The 17,853-nt window shown below is 44.7% G+C and overlaps 1 protein-coding gene across 2 annotated transcripts; it reads left to right on the forward strand.

The window, feature by feature from the left end:
• Positions 1–23: 23 nt before the first annotated feature.
• LOC118090818 (pentraxin fusion protein-like) lies at positions 24–13,917 on the forward strand. 2 transcript variants are annotated; one of them, XM_088652015.1, is made up of 7 exons: positions 24–157; positions 5,977–6,257; positions 7,222–7,272; positions 8,438–8,723; positions 11,085–11,239; positions 12,818–12,865; positions 13,039–13,917. In XM_088652015.1, exons 2-7 carry the CDS (start codon positions 6,197–6,199, stop codon positions 13,644–13,646), a joined length of 1,209 nt encoding a protein of 402 aa, XP_088508141.1. In that variant the 5' UTR covers positions 24–157; positions 5,977–6,196; the 3' UTR covers positions 13,647–13,917. The 2 variants fall into 2 exon arrangements, with proteins under 2 accessions (XP_088508141.1, XP_034982944.3); XM_035127053.3 differs by lacking the exon at positions 24–157 and having other exon boundaries at positions 6,121–6,257; positions 7,226–7,272.
• Positions 13,918–17,853: the final 3,936 nt, after the last annotated feature.

Below are 17,853 nucleotides of genomic sequence, written 5' to 3' on the forward strand. Positions count from 1 at the left end.
AAGAGCTTGAGATTCTCTTTCCTTCCCCTGTACCCCAATTTGTGAGCTAGTACAAAGTGCCTCTGCACTGCGATGGGAGAGGGGAGCGCATTTAACTCTGAAGGAGCTGCGGAGACTTCGCTGGTAAATTTGGTACTTTTAGACATACGTGGAAATAGTAAGTTTACTCCGCATAGTTCATATCACGTAGACAAACATCACTGAGTTTATTTTTATTTTAAAAGTTTCCTTTAAATCGGGTATTGCACTGTCTCGCATAATGAATTGATCCCCGTTTTTCCTTTCCCCGCCTCTACAACTCGCTGTATGGGTCGTTGTAAGTGTTTAGTTTCGTCTTAAGCCATCCATAGATCTGGGAAAGTCTTTGTGCTTTCTTCCTGTCTGGCGGGAAGCTTGAGACGTTAAGCTTCAAACCAGAAAAGCCCGCGTTCTGCCCTCTTCGGTTGCTCCAACCATCTTTCAGGAGGCGTGTAAGGCGGGAAGTTTGAGCGAGGCCCTTTCCCCTCCCGATTGCTTTCCTTCTCCGTCCGAATCCGAGAGCCTTTCCACTGGATCTTTAATTTTACTGCTGCAGCTTCCTCCAGTTCTTCAAAATAAAAATACCCCCCCCCCCAATTTGTACTCTGCTTTGTGTATGCTTAGCAATGCCTCGAAAAAACTAAATGCTCACTTTTTCTGGATAAATAATGCTCTTTTGCAGCTGATATGGAAAGGACCTCAAAGTCACATTGGCAGGGGTGAAGCCAAGTAGGAACTGCCCAAGTAGGAACTGCCCACTGAGCTTTTTTAGTTCTTATTAGGCTATAGGTAAAGGTACCCCTGACTGTTAGGTCCAGTCACAGACAACTATGGTTGCGGCCCTCATCTCACTGTAGGCCGAGATAGCCGGTGTTTGTCTGCAGACAGCTTCCAGTTCATGTGGCCAGCATGACTAAGCTGTTTCTGGCAAACAAGCAGCTGATGGAAACACCCTTTACCTTCCCGCTGAAGCAGTCCCTATTTATTTACTTGCACTTTGAGGTGCTTTTGAACTGCTAGGTGGGCAGGAGCTGGGACCGAACAACGGGAGCTCACCCTGTCGCGGGGATTAGATCCGCTGACCTTCTGATCAGCAAGCCCTGGGCTCTGGTTTAACCCACAGCGCCATCTACGTCCCTATTAGGCTATACTCACCCTAAGATATATACATTTTTGTACTTCTACTGTACAAGCGTTCAGATTTACTTGAGCCCACTGGTGCTGTGTGTGTGTGTCTGCTGCTGCTGTTAAACCACAGAGCCTAGGCCCCTAGGGCTTGCCAATCAGGTCAGCGGTTCGAATCCCTGCAACGGGGTGAACTCATTGCTCGGTCCCTGCTCCTGCCAACCTAGCAGTTCGAAAGCACGTCAAAGTGCAAGTAAATAAATAGGTACTGCTACAGCGGGAAGGTAAACACCGTTTCCGTGTGCTGTTCTGGTTCACCAGAAGTGGCTTAGTCATGCTGGCCACATGACCTGGAAGCTGTACGCCAGCTCCCTCGGCCAATAATGTGAGATGAGTGCCGCGACCCCAGAGTCAGTCACGACTGGACCTAATGTCAGGGGTCCCTTTACTTTTACTGTATATGTATTAAACATGACATGGTATATTTCTGGAATTGCACTTGGTGGTGGTTTAGCTCACAGCTAGCTGTTGACCTTCTGAGCATGAATGAGTATGGTTTCTTGTGGTTCTCACAGCAAAGAAAAAAATATCCACTCTGTTCTCTTACATGGCACTTCTCCCTCTTGTGGGCTTTGTTCAGATCTGTCTCTGTTCACATCCAGAAGTACTCTTATGGCGTCTTTATAAATGAAAAGACCACTTTTCCCCTTGTCAACCATGCTCTTTATTATTATTATTTTTTAAAAACACAGTATGTTTTCTATAAAGATACCAAAGTGCTAGTTGTTTTAGGAATATCTAGATCAGGGTCCCCAAACTACGGCCCCCGGGCCGGATGCGGCCCAATTGGCCTCCCAATCCGGCCCGCGACGACCCCCGCTGCCCGCTGCCGCTGCCTGCTCTTGAGGCGCGTGGCGCGGCGACTATCTTCAAAATCGGCAAAAAATCACCGAAAATCCTTTGTGCGCATGCGTATGGGCCTCTCCCGACCCAGAAGAGGTCATTTCCGATGCACTTCCGGGTCGGGGGAGGCCCATACGCATGCGCACAAGTGATTTTCGGCGATTTCCCCCCGACTGCGTGCGTGTGCGCATGCGCATGGGCGCGCACTCCCCTGCCCTCCGGCCCGCTGCGCGGTAAGTCTGGGGACCCCTGATCTAGATGGATCCCAGGCTGGTGTGCAATAATAATAGCAAAAGACCATCAAAACAGTCGGGAAGCTGTTTTGTTGTGATTACCCTGTGATAAGGAACAGGCCTTAGGCAGCTGCCAGCACCCACTATTTGATTCCCCCTTAGTGCTTCTGAAGTAGCGTTACTCCTAGGCATTCTGGGAAATTAAAATGGTCATGCCTGCTGTGGCTGTCTGCTGCCACAGGATAACCACTGAGGGTCCCACCAGAGGGCATCTTGCCAGGGAAGGGCCCTCAATTCTGAAGCAGGTCCTGATAAGTAAAGAGTGCATTCTACAACTGGGCTAGTCAACGTGGTGCCCTCCAGATGTTGCTGAACTACAACTTCCATCATCCCTGGCCATTGGTCATGCTGGCCAGGGCGGGTGGGAGTTATAGTCCATAACATTAGGAGGGCACCATGTTGCCTACAGTCGACACCTTGGAGGTCTTTAGTAGCTTCAGGTTCCAGGCCTCTGCATGAAGTTCAAACTATGATCCATAGCTGAAACTAAGGTCTGTTTCAATGCCTTTTCATTTTTGTACTTGTAACTCCAGTTTGTGTGTGTGTGCATGTGTGAATAGTGTTAACCAGGCCAGAAGTTTGATATATTTCCCTGCATGATCACACCCCTATAAGTAAATTTATAAGCTGGGTGAGTGGCCGAGGGTATCATTTGGTGGGATGTGTCAGAAAACATCAAAGCAGCCTTGCAGCCTTGTGATCTGCTTCTCTCCTCACCCCACAGTCACCCAACTGTTAGTGCATCCTGGCTAGTATCAAGCTGTCATGAGTAATCTTAAATGCACTCTAGACCCTAGGTGGGCAGTCTGTGTCACAGGTCAAACGATGGATGGCTTGCGTTTTGCTGGATACTTTGGAGAAGCACATGCATTTTGTTATTGAAGCTAAAAATTGGTAAATATTTAAAACACTCAGGGTGTCTCAATATCTTCAGCATTAAAAGGGAACTGATGCACAATTTAAGGTTATGAGGCATTTGGGAAGTGCCACCTGTATATTATACGTCACTCAGGAATCACCTGCTGCATCAGGCAAGTGTTTGGATGTTGGCACTTTATGCTTAGGAACATTGTGTGGAGTCAGAACAGAGATAACAGCCACCTGGGATTAAAAATGGAGGGCAGAGGAAAACTGCCAGTCGCTTGCAAGCTGGAAAAAATTCTATTCATGCTTCCCGATCAGTTAACCTTTCCTAATGATCCATAAAAATAAAGAATTTTTGTGATTAACATCTAGTGCTCATATGATGTAAGCTCAACTCTCCTTAGACAGTTAGTGCCCAATAAATTAAATAAATGTGGTGTTGCCTCCTTTGATCACAGAGCAAAGGGAACATCTTTTTATTTTTTTTTGCAAAGGGAACATCTGAGCCCCACATTGGTACTTCAGAATGCATTGGGGCAGCAATATGAAATAAAGGAGCTGAAGCCGGGGGGGTGGGGTGGAGTGGAGTGGGGAGAGCTCTCCTCTCAATATTTATGGAGACCAACCAATCAGGTTGAAAGCCCATCTGCCATCTCTTCCCTTACCTCACTAATGAAACATTCTTTGTTAAGCCACACTTACACGATACAATTTACTGCTGATCTTGATAACCACATGCCACAAGCAGAGTGCAGAAATGACCAAGATGTCCCTATACAACAGGTGTCTGCACCTGATTCTGTTTCAAAGGCTGTCCTTTGCCAATGAGCTAAGCCGCACACCTGTCTCTTCCTTGTCTCATTAGTGGAGCTGGCTGGAGGCTTCTGTCAGCCTTTAGGCAAGAGTATCTAGGGCAGGCATCCCCAAACTTCGGCCCTCCAGATGCTTTGGACTACAATTCCCATCATCCTTGACCACTGGTTCTGTTAGCTAGGGATCATGGGAGTTGTAGTCCCAAACATCTGGAGGGATGCAGTTTGGGGATGCCTGATCTAGGGAGACAGATATTATGGGGGGAGAATTTTGCACACCCAAATTCCTTCTTTTTTGCAGTGCTGTGGGGTGAGCCCATAAAACCAGGCCAGGCATCAACTGGTGTTTGACCTGAACAAGCCCATAGAAGCAGCCATATTCTCCAGCCTTTTAAATTTATTAAGCACAAATTGGCTGAATTTTTTAATCCCTTATGCTTTTGAAAAAAATGTCCCATGTTTGAAAAATGTAGTCCAATGAGTTTGTTTCTGCCCTTGATCTCTTTTCTCTGGTGCAATGAGTTTTGACATTATAAAATAATGAATTAGGAACTTTCAGTAGGGGAAATTGCAAGCTTCCAGAGCTGAAGGGTGGTGGTTTCTACAGCTTTTTGCTGTAGGGCAGGCATCCCCAAACTGCGGCCCTCCAGATGTTTTGGCCTACAACTCCCATGATCCCTAGCTAACAGGACCAGTGGTCAAGGATGATGGGAATTGTAGGCCAAAACATCTGGAGGGCCGAAGTTTGGGGATGCCTGCTGTAGGGTCTCCTCCTGCACCTCCAGCTTCTGCCGCTCCAGGCTATGCCTTCATAGATAATTCAAATTTTCCCAATGCAGACTACTGTACATTGATAGACTGGGCTACAAACTGGAAATACATTTTGCCACCTTAGGCAGAATGGGACAAGGGCGTACCCATGCAAATTGGAAATGCCCTCTAAAAACCCCAACAGTGTCATGGAGTACTCTGAGGTGCCCAGAGACAGTTGGCTCCATTTAGCTGTGCTGTCCTAGGCAACTGCCTAGTCTACCTGTACGGATGGCCTTGAATCTTAAGTACGCACTATACCAGGCACCCCCAAACTGCGGCCCTCCAGATGTTTTGGCCTACAACTCCCATGATCCCTAGCTAACAGGACCAGTGGTCGGGGAAGATGGGAATTGTAGTCCAAAACATCTGGAGGGCCGAAGTTTGGGAATGCCTGCACTATACCTTTAAAGAACATTCAAATTACATTCTTTCCCTCAGAGAATTCTGGGCTCTGTAGTTTAATCCTCACAGAGTTACAATTCCCAGCAGCCCTTAACAAACTACAGAGTCCAGAATTCTTGAAAGGGGAAAAATGTGCTTCAAATGTGCTTTAAAGATATTGTATGTACACAGCCTGAAACATTTAACTGGAACAAACTAACAGGCAGAATTAGCCAGATCCTAGATAACCTTTTCATGATTTCTGTATGGGAGTAAAAACTGCAGCTATTTTGAAGTCTTTTGGTAAAAACAGTGTTACGTTAAGTAAATTGTCAACTTATATTTTATGATATTGTCTGGTAGAATGCTATTTTATCATGACAACAAATGTAATTGAATTCAGTACGTCCAACAACAACAACAGCAGCAACAACACATTTGTATGCTGCCCACCTGACTGGGTTGCCCCAGCCACTCTAGGTGGCTCCCAACAAAAATGAGTAAAAACACAATACAACATCACACACTAAAAACTTCCCTGAACTACTTCTGAGTAGACATGGCTAGATATCTAGTTTTCAGTTTTATGTGTACACCACAACTTTCTCCCACCCCACTCCCCATCATATTCCAACTGCATAAGACCTGTTGTGTATGAAAGGTATGAATAATGTTTCCTCTTTTGGAATTTGACTGCTATTTCTATGTTCTGGCTGGTCCTGTTATGTCAGTCACACCACGGACCCATTATATCTTTATCTTGCCAGATAAAAAGCAGTGCCCAAGAACTGCCCTACTGCTCAAAGCTTTCACGGCTATAAGACAGCCTGGCTTGTGTGGGTACATTGGATTTCCAAGTTTTGAGGAACAGCCTGAGCACAAGGAGCAAAGTGGTTTATCTGAAAGGAATGGAGACGGTCTCGGATGCTGCAGCAAAGATGCTGAGAAGTCTGTAGAGTGTTCCAAAAAGCGGATAAAATAACAAACATGTTACGCAACTCTGCATTTCTGGTTATTGCTGCTTTGCATTGGCTAATAACACACAAACGTAAGTACAGTTTTGATTAAGTACTTTGCTAGACAGATTGACCCTAAACTGTTTGGGACATGTGGACTTTACTGGATCCAGCAAGGTTACTTGTGTTTGTACACTTGGGGTTAAAAAACGGAGAGGGAAGGACTGCCAGGACCCAAAGAAGACAAATTGTGTCCCATATGTACACAATATCCCATATTATACCATACCTTAGTACAGATTTTAATTGTAAGCCACTTTGAGAGCCCACTGTGGCTAGAAAGCAGGATAGATATATGATCAGTAATAAAATAAATTGTTCAGCCTCACTCATCATGAGGATCCTGTTGACTGTAATGCATGAAATACAAACGATCAAATATATGTGATCAAAGACAAAAATCACAGCCAGGGCTCAAGTGGCAATGTAAGGATATAAAAATGTTGATTATTTAAACATGAACAGCTATACAGTGCTACCTCGGGTTACAGACACTTCAGGTTACAGACGCTTCAGGTTACAGACTCCGCTAACCCAGAAATAGTACCTCGGGTTAAGAACTTTGTTTCAGGATGAGAACAGAAATCACATGGCGGCGGCAGCGGGAGGCCCCATAAGCTAAAGTGGTACCTCAGGTTAAGAACAGTTTCAGGTTAAGAATGGACCTCTGGAACGAATTAAGTTTTTAACCAGAGGTACCACTGTAAACATATGTGAGTATGCTTCATGTCTTGGTAATTGCTAAAAAAATTTTAAACAATTGTCCACTAGCACCTTAGAGACCAACTAAGTTAGTTCTAGGTACAGTATAAGCTTTTGTGTGCATGCACATGGAATCTGAAGAAGTGTGCATGCACACGAAAGCTTATACCCAGAACTTAGTTGGTCTCTAAGGTGCTACTGGACAATTTTTATTTTATTTTATTTATTTATTTCGACTGTGTCAGACCAACACGGCTACCTACCTGAATTGGTAATTGCTGTTCTTTTTTCCAGGCAGTGCTGGCAATGTTGCCATTGCAGATGCTTCAATAATCCCAGTTGGAGGTAAATCCTTAGTCTCTTATTTAAACCTAAATCCTTCCTTATCCCACTTGCCTGAGATGGCATATGTAGTAATGATAATAATAATTAATAATAATATTTTTGCTGTTGCTGTTGTTTGTTGGAATTTGTTGCCTGCCCTTCACCACAAGGTCCTGGTGTGGGATATACATTCATTGAACAAAATGCCATTAAAGCATCACTTAAAAGCACAAGAGGCTCAAAGATTACTACAGGGCAGAAGGGTGGGGGACAGAACTATCTGATCTTGTCTGCTCCCCAGAGGCTGAATTAAGAGGTGTCTTTTGCTGGCTACAAAATATATGATTTATATATATCTCAAATGATAAAACCAGGAGTCTTTCATGACTATTTGCATGGGTGGCGGCTGCAGACAAGTGCAGATGCCTGATTTTGGGAAATGCTAGGAAAACAGTACTTCCTGATGTCTGCTGAAACCAAATCCCTGTGTGTGGTTGTGTGCGCAATAAGCCTCTTTTGGACTGCAGGCTCCTACTGTGTAAACTCGACAATTCTGTGATTCTATGTCTGATGTACTCCTGAGTTCACTGTGCACACAGATGGTTGTGTGAATAGACCTTCAGAGTCATTCATCAAAACCAAAATCAGATTCAAGTGCGTGAGAGAGGCAGCAAAATATCTCTTCACACATTTGTATATGAGTAACCTGTGAAACGCCACTAGCACACTAGTATAAACCGATAGATTCGACAACTTGCATCAAAGATAAGTAAGTGGTTATTAGCATTGACAGCTCGATTTGTATCTTCTGTATTCAGAGATAATAAATCCTTTAAGTTGGAATTGCGTAAGACTCATGAGCTCATGGGTTCAAGCCCCATGTTAGGTGAAAGAATCCTGCATTGCAGGGGGCTGGACTAGATGACTCCGGGGTCCCTTCCAGCTCTATAATTCTATGATTCTAAGTACCACAGTCTGGGGACAAGTGAGAGTGTGGATATTGCCATCTCACCCTTTTTTCTGAACTTCCACAGAGCATCCAGTTAGCCACTGTCAAAGACTGAATGTTATTTTAAGTGGACCATTATCTGATCTGACATCAGTTCGATATCCATGTGCTATCCGTGTTTCTGCTTTTGTTTTGGCAGTAAATAGATGTGCTTTTTTTTCTCCACATCCCCTCCAGATCCTAACATTGCAGTAGGAAAAATGTCATCCCAGTCGAGCACGTATGAAGAAAAGGGGAAGTCAAAGAAGGCCATAGATGGTTCACTGGCCAATAGCTATGCTAATGGAGACTGCACCCTGACAAAGAAGGATTTTGAGCCCTGGTGGATGGTAGATTTGAATTCAGCATTTCAGGTATCTGCTGTGGTGATCACAAACAGAGGAGACTGTTGTGAGTCAAGGATAAAAGGAGCTGAGATTCTCATTGGAGATTCGCCACAGAAGGGAGGCACAATGAATCCCAGGTATTTCCCTTCTGTTAACAAATGAATGGTGATGGAAAACCAATAAAGATGACATGCAATATGATCTTAAACTTGTTTACTGGGAAGTAAGTCCTGTAGGGTTCAGTGAAACCTACTTCCAAGAACAGGGATGTCTTTACCATTGGGAGTAGTGGCGCAGCGAGCCAGGGCGCCAAGCAGTGTAGGGTGCCGGGCGGAGAGTCCGGGGAGGGAAGAGCGGGGAGGTAAGTGAGGCAGAACGGGGGCTTGGTGCCTGCGTGCCTCCAGCGCCCGTCGGAGGTGGGAAGGCTCCAGATGCTTTTCCGCAGTCCGGAGCTCTCTCTGCTGGCTCCGCAACACACCACCCACTCAGCTGCATGGTGTGCGCTTGCATCCCAAGCTCTGCACATAATAAACGTGACTCTACCATCACTCTCTCCTCCCCCCACTTCCTCCCCAAGCAAGGACAGTGAGACTGTGGCTGAGTGAGCACACATCAGCCCCACACCATAATCCCGCCATGGGAGCCGATGCCCAGCCGCAGGCAAGCAGCACGGGGTAGCAGTGCAAGGGCGGGAGCAGCCTTTCCTTAAAAAGGTCAACTTTGGGGTCCCCCCCCTTAAAAAAGGTTGATAACTCTGGGAAACCGGGGGGGACAGGGACTGGAGGGATCTTTGCACCACGGCGCCGGATATGCTTAAGATGGCACTGTCCAAGAAACTTATTTTAGGATTGGAACCTTAGGCCCAATCCTAAAAACATTTTTGTTGTGCGTAGCTTACTATTTATTTGTTTGTTTTTACGGATTTAACACAATTTATATACCACCTGATGTGCAATCACTTTATGGAAAAAAAACAAGAATTCCAAGCTGTTTGCAATGTTCCGAGAATAAATCTGCTGTAGTTTTAGCTAGCAGGTTTGTTAATTATACATACAGTAACTGAAAAATATATACATACCGGTATTTGGAAGTCAGTTAGTCGTGTTGGTTTCCAGAGGACTTGGGGGGTTTGGAATCTGCAGTATAAGACTATTGATTACCCACTGGTGATGTTGGCAGGACTCAATCTGAAAAAAAAGTACTACTAAAACATGAACATCCTAAACCTCTCAGTTAAATAAGTGGAGAGGCTGCTTCTGGGTTTTAACATCTATTGCATCAGCCAGTCTCATAGTCCATCTGTATCGCCTGTCCTCTCCCTGTGGAGGGACGAGCCTGGAACCTTGGACTATGTTGTCAACTGCCAGGACCCAAAGAAGACAAATTGTGTCCCATACATACACAATATCCCTAATTATATCACACCTTAGTACAGATTTTAATGGTAAGCCACTTTGAGAGCCCGCTGTGGCTGGAAAGCAGGATAGACATAAGATCAGTAATAAAATAAATTGTTCAGCCTCACTCATCATGAGGACTGATCCTGTTGACTGTAATCCATGAAACTGGTAGTTTCCAAAAGATATTCTGAAGGATGCTGTCATTGCAACCTTTCTTGGAGGTTTTTAAGCAGAGGTTGGATGGCCATCTGTCAGGGATACTTTAGTTGATATTCCTGCATTGCAGAGGGTTGGCTCTTGAGGTCCCTTCCAACTCTGATTCTATCAATCCAAACATCCCCAAGCAGCAGCTTCCTCATTGCTGCTAGTCTCTCCCTGCACAATGTGGCTATGTTGAATATGGTTTCCTTCTAATATGTGTATGAATGACATACAGAGTAAGATAGGCCTGTTGTATTAACAGAGTAAGTATTCTAGAGCAAGGGCATCCAGCATGGTCCCCTCCAGATACTATGGACTCCAGCTTCCATCAGCCCTGGCAAGCACCATCGGCAATCAAGACTATAGAAGTTACAGTCCAATGACAGCTGGGAAGTACCACATTGGCTACCCCTGCTGCAGAACGCGCTGCAGAATTGTCTACATTTCTGCATAGTTGAGCTATGGCATCTCGATCACAATATGTAGTGATGACCACTATCGCGGATGACTTTGAAAGGGGAATCAATAAATTCATGGAGGATAAGGTCATCAATTGCTACTAGCAATGATGGCTGTATATTGCAACCAGCATCAGAGACAGTATGCTGGGGAGCATGGTCAGGGGAGTGCTGCTACACTCATGCCCTGCTTATGTTGTGGCTTTCCATAGGCAACTGGTTGGCCATTGTGAGTAAATAGCCCTTTGGTCTGATCCAGCAAGGCTCCTCTTAGGAAGTTTAACTGCAAAGAAATGATTGAGCAAAATGTTCTGTGTCTCTTGCTGATATCATTGGTCCTTTCGGCCTAAATATTGGTGGGGTTCCCATACTTCCGCATGCCATATCTCCGCTGTGTTCTGTGGTCATGCCATTGAGTAATGCTCTAGTTGCTTTGCAGGTGCGCTACAATCAACAGCATGGGGCGTGGGGAAACAATGTCCTTCACCTGTGCAGGGATGCTGGGCCAGTATGTGACCATTACAATCCCGGGGAGATATGAGTTCCTCTCACTCTGTGAAGTGCAAGTTCTCGCACACCCATGGCTCCATGTGGGTGAGTAGATGACCTCTGTTGTGGATTTAATGTGCACAGCAAAGGAACATGTTGCTCATGCGATGTGGGCGAACCAAATCACTGATTGTTTGAAAACCCCTATTATCACAACTCAGGTGAGAGAAGGCCTTCCTCCCTTTACCAGAGCTGACCAATGAATAGATCATGTCAGTAGCTGCCAATGGGGCTGCACAGGTGGGGCTGCATTGCTCTCCCGTCTTCCCAACATTGTGCATCACTACAACCTCTGGGGGGTGGGCAAGGCAGTGGGAGTTTGGCACGGTGTGAGAGGAGCACTGGAACCAATCCAATGCTCTAGCTAATGCATGTATTTTGCACCCGCAGCACACAAAGTTCCTGCTGCCTTGCCTCCCCTTTTGGTAAGACGGCCGGGTGATATTCTATTCTATGTTAGTCCTATTCACCATTGAAATCAATAGACAGAACTTACTTAGGTTTCTTAATTTCAAAGGGTCTACTCTGGCTAGGACTTTGTTGGGCGCAACCCCAGGAGAGCAACACAGCCCCACTGGCTGCTACTGGAGAACTATACAGTGGTACCTCTGGTTAAGAACTTAATTCGTTCTGGAGGTCCATTCTTAACCTGAAACTGTTCTTAACCTGTAGCACCCCTTTAGCTAATGGGGCCTCCTGCTGCCGCCGCCACACAATTTCTGTTCTCATCCTGAAGCAAAATTCTTAACCCGAGGTACTATTTCTGGGTTAGCGGAGTCCGTAACCTGAAGTGTCTGTAACCTGAAGCAGCTTTAACCCGAGGTACCACTGTATGTCTGTCGATGGGGAGTAGAAGCTTCTCCTACCTCCAAATCTACTCTTCTGCTGGAACTTCACCTCTCCCTTCCCGTTCCTGATGTCCGACAACCCACAGTTTTGTTACATACATTTGGGTTGTTGTTTTTTTTAAAAAAGCAAATAATTTATTAAATTCATACAACCCACACAAAATTTAAACATCAAGAATATTTCAGAAGTTTACTATCATAGATAGATAGTTACTAAAAAGATTATATACTTTCAGCTCCTGTCAGACATAATCTTCATTTTGCTGAAAGCTGCTCTTAAATTTTCCCTGATATAATATGTTTCAGAACTTCATAGAGCTATGTAATCAATTCCCTGCCTTAAAATTTGCAACTTGCCCTTTACGTATTGTGTTGCCAGGTTCCGCCCACTAATGACACTAATAACTTCTCTGAACCTCTCTCTCTCAGCTGTTAATTTTACAGCATTTAGCTGTTTTGATATCTTTCTTACTAAGTCTCTGTTATTATGTTTCTGATTAATTATCCAGGCTTTTGCATATAGTGTTCTAGCTAGAGTTATAATATATATAACACTTGGTTTTGATTGGATGCTCTTATATGGTCTTTTACATAATATTTGACATGAGGAGGTCCAATGAATCTTAGTAGCCCGATATTTCATGAAGGACTGTAATAACCATTTGCCTTATTTCATTTCCACCAAAGGTGAAAGTTTGGTTACATAACACTTGTGAGTAATGTGAATATTTTTCTCACCAGTGTCAGAAGCTCAGACATGTCATTTCTTTTGCAGTTCATGATGGTGGACGGAGCCCTGTGAGAGACAGTGAAACTGATTTAGGTAAGTGCTCAGTTGTGTGTTGGACTATGACTCCCATCGGCTCCAGCCAGCCTGACCAATGACCAAGGATGATGGGAGTTGTAGTTCAGAAGCATATGGAGTGCCACAGGTTCCCCACTGCTTTGCTGAACAGTGATTTCCTGTAGAAGTGCTAATGATGTTTCCCCTTCCAGGTCTTCAGGGCAGAGTTCTGAGTTTCCTTAATGAATCGAAGGAGAGTTATGTTGTCATATCTCCGATGCAGCCTCTGAATGTCATGGAATTCACGCTCTGCATGAGGGTCTCAGTAGAGGCTGTGAGTGACCGCAAAGTCATTCTCTTCTCCTACCGCTCTCAAAAGGACGAACTGAGGATCTTGCGTGAGGCAAAGGGCTGCTTTGGATTACACATGGGGGGTCAGAGTGTGATGTTTGCCCTCCCCGATCTCAGCACTTTGGGAAGTCATATGTGTGTCACCTGGGAAGCTGAGTATGGCCTCACCGCCTTTTGGGTGAATGGGAAAAGGAGCATCCGAAAAGTGCACAATGTAGGGCATATTGTTCAGTCGGGGGGCACTGCAATGCTTGGATGGGATCAGAGTGCACAAAATGCATCCGAACAGCAGGAACGGCGTTTTGTGGGGGAAATAACAGATCTCTACATGTGGGATTACGTACTGAAATCTCAAGACATTCAAGATGTGTTCCAGCTCCGCCAGTTTCCTAGAGGAAATATCTTCGACTGGAAAATGTTATCGTACAAGATTACAGGGAATGTGCTGGTATTACCTAAGGACTACTAACACCCAAGGAGGATATGGGCATTATTAAGATATGCAGGAGATCTTTTGTCTTCCTCCTTTGCAAAAGAATAAACGAAAAGGGAAGGAGGGAAAGCACCACCTGAGATGTGGAAGCTCAGCTGGTGCCATTATTCACACTGCCTGTAATTGTTCACATTGTAGGATTGTTGACTGCCGTATGAAAATCCTTTCATACTGAAAATTGTTGAAGTAAATCATAAATTTTAAATAAAACAGCCCTATGAATAAACAAATTTGAAAATGAGATTTTAATTTTCTGTTTACTGTATTTACTCATGGCAAGCTGTCGTGTATATAAGAAAGACATCTCTATAACTGTACTAGGGGCTAGAAACTTATTGTGCATTTGCAAAAGAAAGCTGTGGATTCTTAAAACGTCTAAAAAAAACCCTTGTGGCTTTAATAAGGTTGCTCCAGGAGATGCTTTGAGGTGCAGCGAGCTTTGCCATTTTTAATTATTGTGACCATTATTAAAGTATGTGCACTGTTGCTGGCCTCAGTGTACTGGATAGTTTGAGTCACAAAAACCAAAAACGTACAAATGAGAAGCAAAGCTGTTCCTAGTGTTCCTGCAATCTAAACTGAAGTACTTAGGGGTGCAACAAAGGGAGACGAAAGAGTGACAAAGAGCATTGACTATAGTCTCTAAGCCCACTGCAGGCTAAAGTTAAATAAAATTCAAAAACTAAGCTCTGTGGAATAATTATATGAACAAACATCATGTTATTCAGGACAAAATTATGAAGAATGCTGATGAAATTAGAAATAGGATAAATAGTATCTTTGCACTCCAATAAATTCCATCTGGGAACACACGGGAGATGGGTTATTGCTCATCCAGTTCAATTGAAAATGTTTTGAGCGGGGATTCAGGAATCTGACCAAGACTACGTACACACATTTTATTCTAGAATCAATGGAGACTTCATATTTGTTTTTTCTACGTAGCCCACACTCAGTCTAGGTCTAGTGCGCCCCCCCCTTTTTTTTGCTCCTGAAAAGCACTTATTCAGAAAGTGGTTCCATCCTGAAAATAAAAGCTTGTTGCAGATTGATTCTGCATTACCTCACAGTGTGTCCATTTGAAAAGAGATGCAGGTGGTTCTGGCAATGGGGATTCAATCTGCACTTGGCCATATACAAAGATTGCAATCACCACATCCTTCTTCATTCACCTGGGGCATGTGCAGGGAGGAAAAGACAGGGACATCCTAATCAAGGGGAAGGTTTTCAAATGTGTATCAAGTAACCACACACCCACTTTGTCTGATTAATTTATATACACAGTCACCTATATAGAAAAACAACCTTTATATAGAAGACTGTCCCCTGACTGCTCTTTAGAAATATGGGGCTGGATAGCTCAGTTGCTACTTGCAAAGCGGTGGAACAAGCCGTGCAATTTGGAGCAGAGAAATGGCAGGAGAAAGGGAATACTTAGCCCTTCCTGCCCCCATAACGTTCCTCTTCTAGTTACTTCCCTGTCTGTTTGTTTTTACAGTCTGTGTATATTTGCCCCATCAAGTAGAGAAAACTAGCTTGGAAGGGAGGAAAGTACAACATCTCCATCCTACACACTGTTCTATAAACAGTCCTGGCCCCCAGTCCTACTGCTTTGTGGATGAGAAGGAGCTTCCTAGACCTAGCCCCTTCATGGCTGCTATTAATGTAGTTCCAAAAAGATAATGGCTTTTGATTTATCAAGATCTCCACCATTGTTTTCCTACCATGAGGTCTTCCAAGTTCTGTTCTCAGAAAGCTTCATTCATTCCTTTATTTGTAAACTACAGCTTCTTCTTCACTGTTACAAGTTGTGCTCAAGGAAACATGCAAAAGCCACATCCTTGGCACATGGCTACACAAAGGTCCTTTTCTGTTTTCAGGTTGTGTAACACTGACTTGGAACCCTCGAACAAAAAAAAACCCCTGCTCCTCTGCCCTGGCACATCAGAATATTTGCAATAAGGAAAATAAGGGGAAATGCACTGGGAATTGTAGTCCAAAACATCTAGAATAGTGGCTCCCAATTAGGGGGCCCTTGCCTCCTCCCCCCAACTATTTTTTTTGTCATTTTTGCATGGTAATATCACAAATTTTATGGTCTGTTTTAGCGCTATGTGATTTTTCACTTTATTGGACAAACGCGCTTTTGAAATCACACCACGATAATGATTTTGACCCGGCAAGACACAGCAATATATTGCTACTCGCATGAGGGAGAACAGAGAGCCGATCTCAAGGCACTGCCATAGCACACGATGACCTCAGCCAATAACGCTGCTGGTCTGAGCTGCCTTCCCTCAATCACACTGAGGGAGACCCAGGGCAGCTGATAATGCGGCAGCGCTCACCTCACGCGGACAGAGAACAGGGGCCAGGGCAGCTGATCGCCCTCACTACAAGGCACTGTGGCACTACTTTCCCCTTGGCACTGAGGCAGAGCAGCTTTCCTCAGTCAGCAGGAAGCAGCAGCAGCCACAGTGGATGTGCATCTTGACAGCAGCTTGTCACCCACTCAAGCCATGCAGTGGAGGTGACTCTGTTTCTCTCCCCGCACCCACCCACCCACCCGATCTCCGTGACTGCTCCTTCCCTCATCCCTGCGCCTGATCTCTAATTTCAGACATTGCGCTATATCACGATGCTTAGGTAAAGGTAAAGGGACCCCTGACCATTAGGTCCAGTCGTGACCGACTCTGGGGTCGCGCGCTCATCTCGCATTATTGGCCGAGGGAGCCGGCGTATAGCTTCCAGGTCATGTGGCCAGCATGACAAAGCTGCTTCTGGAGAACCAGAGCAGCACATGGAAACGCCGTTTACCTTCCCGCTGTAGCGGTTCCTATTTATCTACTTGCATTTTGACGTGCTTTCGAACTGCTAGGTTGGCAGGAGCTGGGACCAAGCAACGGGAGCTCACCCCGTCACAGGGATTCGAAACGCCGACCTTCTGATCAGCAAGCCCTAGGCTCAGTGGTTTAACCACAGCGCCACCTGGGTCCCATCACGATGCTTAGCTGATGATATACCACGATGTTGAAAACCAGTTATCGCTCAGCCCTAGTCTGCTTTTTTGTATACAGTGGTGCCTCGCAAGACAAATTTAATTCGTTCTGTGAGTCAATACGTTTTGCAAAAAATGCGTCTTGCGAATCCCACAGGAATGCATTGAATTTTTATTTTTTTGCCCATAGGAACGCATTAATTGAATTTCAATGCATTCCTATGGGAAACCGCGATTTGCTAGACAATTTTTTCACGAAACGAATTCGTCTTGCGAGGCAACCTCCGATCACAAAACCCATTCATCTAGTGAAAAATTCATCTAGCAGGGCATTCGTCTAGCGAGGTACCACTGTACCTAAAATCCATTGCTTATTAGGGGCTACCCCACTTCCCCCCCAAAAAATTGCTTTGCAGAGGTAACTACCGTAGTTATCAAAATTTTCAAAAATAGGGGGTCCATGGCTTAGCTTTTGAAAAAGAGGGGTCCTCAGTAATTAGCTAATTGGGAACCACTGATCAATGTACCAAGCTGGTGAAGGCAGCCCTAAAGGGTTGCCTTTATAAGCCTACCTCCACCCCTTCATTTGCAAAACCTTGCCCTTGATTTTCTTATTACTGTAATTTTCTGTGTATTGGATGAAGTTTTTTGACTCTAAATCCTGTCAAAAAACTGGGGCCGTCCAATACACAGATAGTGGCTTGGGGGGAGAAGTGGCGCACTGCTAGCCAGCTCGGTGGGAGCAAATTCCCCCAATGCCGCTGCACACGGGAAACTAGGGAGTGTTTCCTGCCTGCAGCTGCGTGCAGGGAGAGGCTCAACAACTTTGGGCCATCTCCCCTCATTTTCCTAAAATTGAGTCCCCCAAAATAGGGGGGGCATCTTATAGACAGAAAAGTACGGTAGTTACGTGGGGTGTGATGAGATAAAATCAAATGTGGGTCCATAGTAGTGTGTACTTTTTGAGGGAGAAAGATTGTGTCTTTAGAATATTGTTTATAATCATGTCCCTTATCACTTCAGTTTAATCTGGTGAATTTAATGCAGACCTTTCCAGATATGATTGCACTTGGGAAATGCATGATAGAAAAGCAGAAGGATATAACTCACTTATGGGAAACAAACAAACAAACAACAACCGAACAACATCGTTGTAAAGATTATGAGTAATTCCAAATGTATGAC

This window comes from Zootoca vivipara, chromosome 9, assembly GCF_965207765.1.
Source record: "Zootoca vivipara chromosome 9, rZooViv2.hap1.1, whole genome shotgun sequence".
Lineage (NCBI taxonomy): Eukaryota > Metazoa > Chordata > Lepidosauria > Squamata > Lacertidae > Zootoca > Zootoca vivipara.